This window comes from Marmota flaviventris, chromosome 6 (assembly GCF_047511675.1).
Source record: "Marmota flaviventris isolate mMarFla1 chromosome 6, mMarFla1.hap1, whole genome shotgun sequence".
Taxonomy (NCBI): domain Eukaryota; kingdom Metazoa; phylum Chordata; class Mammalia; order Rodentia; family Sciuridae; genus Marmota; species Marmota flaviventris.
In genome coordinates this window covers 26,471,619-26,477,192 of record NC_092503.1, presented here as the reverse complement: position 1 = coordinate 26,477,192, position 5,574 = coordinate 26,471,619, and the positions used below count along the sequence as shown (strand labels likewise).

Below are 5,574 nucleotides of genomic sequence, written 5' to 3'. Positions count from 1 at the left end.
AAAGAGGCTTCACTCAGCTTTCCTCTAGTTCCCAGATGGTGAAAAAGGAAATTCTATTATTTATAAATTACCCATCTTGGGTATTCCACTCTAGTAGCACAAAATGAACTAACACATTGTCTTAAATGTTAAATAACACATATGTTGAATATCCCCAAGTTAATTCAGTGAACATGCAAATCAAGTTCAAATCAAAGCTTTTAGGTGTGATAGCAATAATAGTATAAAGTTCACAAGAAAATCCGTAGGGAGACTGTTTAGGGTACTGGTAATTTGATTTAAAAAAATTGAAATCAGCAAACTTTCCATCTAACAGTCTAAGCTATTGTCCGTCTGGCTTGTGTACAACTTTATCATTAGGCAACTTTCATCTAAATAATTCAGTAAAATATTATTAATGGGTCTTTGCTTCTCTACCAAGTACCCCTTCATTTTGTACTATAAAACCCAGAAATAATTAAAGAGAATTCAGCCTAGGTAGCTTTTCTTGATCAGATGTCCCCAGAGAGGGGTTTGGTAAGGGAAGGGAGAGGGTCTTAATTACATCTAAATATAGCAGCTCTGTATTCTCCGCGACTTTGTTTGCACTGTAATAATGCTAATGTAGAAAACTCTCCCACCTGGAATCTATTCCATAGCTGATATTTGATGCCAAACCTTCTAGTGATAAAGGCCACAAACACAAACCCAGAGGCACTGAATATAAATGCAGTCAGTCCTGAAAGGTATCTCTGGTTGGTTTCTTTTCCCTGTTGCCACTCATCAGAAGACGAGTTTACCAAAAGCCATCGGCCACACACATCTATCCTGGATCCAGGCCAAGAGCAAGCAGCACTGTAGAAATCCAAGCAGCAGGGTGGAAAGGAGACCGGGTCATCAGCTGGGTGACACCATGAGGGGATTGCTGAGCAGCAGCTGGAGGAAGTTTGGACACGCTGGCCGGGGGACATACGAGTGGCTAACCAGCGAACCAAGCCTGCCTCTTCTGGAAACCCAGCTGCAGGTCTGTAACCTATGGCTTCAGCCTCTTCTCCCAAAGCTTCTTGGATAGTTTCTAAATTAACAATGCCTATATTTTTTAGGTTCTTATAACTTAGTGGCAACACTTTGCATTATGGATATAATAAAAAAATATGAGTTTGCTGACTGGCATGGTCTGAAGGCAGTAACTTGAAAGTTGTCTTTTTTTTTTTTAACAATGATAAGTAAAACTTGGCACAAATGTGTCTAACACTATTTGATACATCAAATATGTCAGAGCTCCTGAGGGTAGGGGTTTTTGACAAGTTTTTATGCCTTCAATTATAACTATGTTCTTTGCTCAGTAAGCAATGTCTATATACAGAAATAAGAGGCTTCCTTTCATTCTTGACTAGAGAACAATCCCCGTTTTTAAGAGTTTGCAGAAACCAAGCATCTTTCTGCAGGAAGGCGAGCAGGGGGTTAAGGAAGTTAGTCACTAAGAAATGCACCAGCTATTCTGACTTGTGGGCCAGATCACCAAAGGAGCCTCCTTGTAAGGCAGCATTAAAGAAAAATATTCATAGCAACTAAAATCAAAGAACTTTTATAACCAGAGGAGAAATGGGTGACCCTGCTGATCACACAAAAAGAGGAAAATAAACCTATTCTCTTGTTTTCTAGAAAATCAACTTGTAAGATTGGTATTTAAAATTGCCAAAACCAACTTTTACAGAAAAAAAAAAGTCCTTTAGCAGTTACACCTTTTATTGAATATTTCTCTAAAATATTGCCTGAATGATAAAGCCCTTGAGTAATACACACATCAGAAAAACATTAAAACTTAAAAAACAACTTTGAGGCTAGTGAACACATTAGAACATTTGACTAGAAAAGATATCACTTCTGAATTTAAAAAATTCCAGCCATTTTAACTAATATGAGGAATAATTAAATAAACAAATGAAGTATACTAAAATAAATGTGTTCTATAGCTCTGTGAAATTTCTTTACCAGGAAAAAAGAAGAGTTCTTTTTCTCAAGAAATTGTCCCAGTTGTCTGTATTAGATAAAAAGACTTGGTATTTGGACAAATTTAACTCAACCAATGGAAGTATGGTTTAGCAGGCTCTGTGGTATTTCTTCTTCCCCAATTTTTTTCAACTAATATTGATCATACCATAGTAGTACAATTGTAAATAACAGAGTCTACTTGTACATAAATCCTTTTAAATAGAATATTAAGTAGCTTAATGATCTATGCATAATGAACTTAGGGAATTTTAAATTTGATGGCAATACTGATAAGAAGTTTTTATTACCTGTATTATTGATATAAAGGAAAAAAATAAATTGTGAAAATAATCTATTGTTTACTGGATTTGAAGAGCTATTGCTTTAAAAGGGAATGGTTTTAACAGAGTTAATGATTCATCCAGAGGGAGAAAATAAATTATTTTATCTCTTGACTTCAATTTAATTTTTTATTATAATAAATTTGTTTTTAGTTTTATCTACTCTTATGCTTTTCTAATCAAAGTCCCTTATTATGTCACAATAGATTTTAAGTAAATTATTCTGATATTAAACTAAACTTGTGGAAAAACAGTAAAAAACTCTAGTCTAGAAATATAACTTAATTACACACAAAATATATCACAAAATATTTTTGAAAATATATTTACTAAAATATAAATTTAGTAATGTCAGATTTTATACTCACTCCAATATTCTAGTCTTATCAAAACATTTCTAGATTTCTTCCGATTTAGTATTTTACTTTTAGAAATCTGAAAATTTGAGTCACTGAGACATGGACATAAAAATACATGTTATTTACGAGGCATTTTACATGCATTAATTCACTGAATTCTCATCTAATCCTAAAAAACAGATGTTATTATTTTCATTTAATAAAGAGGAAAACCCAAGCCCAGAGTTGACAGGTGACCTCCATGTCACAGAGGTGTCAGAAAGTCTTCAGAATTCAAAGCCAGAGCTGCCAAACCCCAAAGATCACAGGTGCTCTGCTTCTCGGGAAAACCTTTAATTTTGATGTTGTTTTTAAGCTAGAATACCTTAACTCATATCTCACCAAGAACAAAATATCTGGCAGAATACATTTTTTAAAGCATCTAATTTTGAGCGAAAACAATATAGTTGTAAAGTCTATAGGAATTTAAAAAAGATCATACTTAGGTAGATAAATCATTTCCTTAAGGAGTTGTGACCAGCAAAACATTTGTCTTTTCCACCAAAATCAAGACAAAAGAATCCCAGCTCTTATACACATTATTATATATTATTTAGAATAAGAAGATAAAGAGCTTAATATTTTGTTTTCTTATTTTAAATACAATTATGGGCCTTTAAACTGATTTCCTTTTCTTTATAGTAGTGAATATTAACATCTACATTTGTTACTATATGCTTCATATAATAGAAAAACTTTTTAAAACTTCATTATTTCTTAATGCTGAATTAATGTTGTCAAAGCAATACATAAGCCAGGTACTGTGGCACATGCCTGTAATCCCAGTGGCTCAGGAGGCTGAGGCAGGAGGATTACAAGTTCAAAGCCAGCCTCAGCAATTTGGTGAGGCCCTAAGCAACTTAATGAGACCTGTCTCAAAATAAAATATTTTTTAAATGGCTGGGGATTATGGCTCGGTAGTTAAGTGCACCTGGATTCAATCCCTGATGCCAAGAAACAAAAAAACAAAACAAAACAAACAAAAAACACAATTAGAACGATTTTTTTTCCGCATTGCTTTCCTACCCTGTAATTGAAGCATCAATTCATGCCTATATTATTACTCCATGAAGAACCACTGTTACTTTGTGAGCTAATACTACAAAACAAATACCTTTTAGGTTGCCTAAGAATCACCTGTAATTCTTTTTCCTTAAAATTTCAAAGCTTTCTGAATCTACCTCGTAAATATTACAACATCAAATTTAAAGGATTTAACAATCTCATTCATAAGTGCCACCATCAAACGAGAATTCAAACATTATTTGTGGGAGGATCATATAACCACATGACATTTTGTTTCAGAATCAAAAATTTTTAAGTTTCATGTGATCCTTTTGTGGCAATAAAACATTGGTCTAATTCTAAATAAAATGAGTACAGAAATGGTAAGGAGTTCCCATTCAAAGAAGGAGTAGGAGATTTGCCAACTAAATTTTATTCTAGTTATTTTTTCTTTGGTGGAAACACTGTATGCCGTCACGGGTACGCAGCGCTTGACATTCTGAGTTCACACCTTCTCTTGTAAATTTGCTTTATATTTCACATGGGATCAAGCTCAATGAATGACTGTAGTGATTTTGAGACTATGCAGCGACATTAACAGGAGAAGACCTTAAAAGGGGTGTCAGGGCCAGAGCCTGCCCTCCCCCATCTGCTGACCCAGTTTCCTTCCCTACCTCCAGGGCACCCAGAAGGCCAGCTCCGCCCAAGCCGACGTGGAGCCCTTCCTGTGCATCCTTCTCCCCGCCACCGTCCTGCTCTTCCTGGCCTTTCTGCTGCTGTTCCTGTACCGCCGCTGCCAGGCCCCTCGGGCCCAGGGCCAGGTGTTCAGTATCGACCTCCCCGAGCGCCCTCCTGCGGGAGCCGGCCCCGACTTCCTGCCCGGCTTGCCCTGGGGCAGCGAGCAGGAGATTCCCTACTCGCCCCTGCGTCCAGGAGGGACCCTCCTCTCCGTGTGCTTGCCGCCCTCCTACGAAGAGGCCACCAGGAATCCTCCTGGGGAAGAGGCCCTGGACACGGACCTTCGGTGTTAAGAAGGGTCACCTGGACTGGATGAGCAAAAGTAGAGGACCTAGAGGGAAGGGCAGTCAGACCCAAGAAGCTGCGGTTCATAGTCTCACTCCTTAGGCTAAGGGGCAAGCTTGATAAGAGTCCATCAGTTAACCTGCGTTCAAGTTCCTTAGGGAAAAGTTCCCCCAGATGAATAAAGATGACTGGGCTCCCCACAAAATGCAGAACACCCGCCCCTGGGATGGAAGTGGGGGGAGGAGTTCCAATTACTAGTGAGCATAGGAAGCAGCTCTGAAAGGCAAGAAAAAAGAATACTGGACCAGCCAAGGAAAACTGCTTTTGCCACCAAATACACCTTTTTATCCTGCATCAGTTTTTCAGGATCTCATGGTTTCACTTCTGTGTGAATGTTTCAGGATGCATAGAGGGTTCTAAAAGGAGTAAAAGACATCTCTAGAGCTGTGGGGGTAGTGTTGTAAATAATGAAATATATTTCAATATTAGCAATGAAAGTACAGACGTTTACAAATATTTTAGTTAAAATAAAACAAAGCTCTCTAAAGTTATCTCCTTTGTAGTATGACTCTTCTGATTAGCTTCTTAGAATGGGCGAAGGATTTGGCTTACTCACTCAGGAAGGTCTCACACTAGAACACTGTGGGCTGTCTGAAAGTGCTCTGGCAGCTTAGACAGTTGCTGCTCCAGCACATTATCTTACATGACTTCTTATCATTATCTTAGTATAGAGCACCACTATATTTGCAGCCTTCACTAAGCAGCAGCAACACTATAGATTAGTTTAACATTGAAAATAAAGGTCAAAATTTGGGGTCACATGGTAAAGAAAA

The 5,574-nt window shown here is 37.4% G+C and overlaps 1 protein-coding gene across 1 annotated transcript; it reads left to right on the top strand.

The window, feature by feature from the left end:
* The first annotated feature begins 892 nt into the window (after positions 1-892).
* Smim28 (small integral membrane protein 28) lies at positions 893-4,749 on the top strand. The gene is made up of 2 exons (XM_027938438.2): positions 893-1,003; positions 4,399-4,749. Exons 1-2 carry the CDS (start codon positions 893-895, stop codon positions 4,747-4,749), a joined length of 462 nt encoding a protein of 153 aa, XP_027794239.1.
* The last annotated feature ends 825 nt before the right edge of the window (positions 4,750-5,574 follow it).

Coding starts and splice junctions, on each gene's coding strand:
- Smim28 (XM_027938438.2), top strand. CDS start 893: ATGAGGGGATTGCTGAGCAGCAGCTGGAGGAAGTTTGGACACGCTGGC. Junction 1,004..4,398: donor TTCTGGAAACCCAGCTGCAG/GTCTGTAACCTA, acceptor CCCTACCTCCAG/GGCACCCAGAAGGCCAGCTC.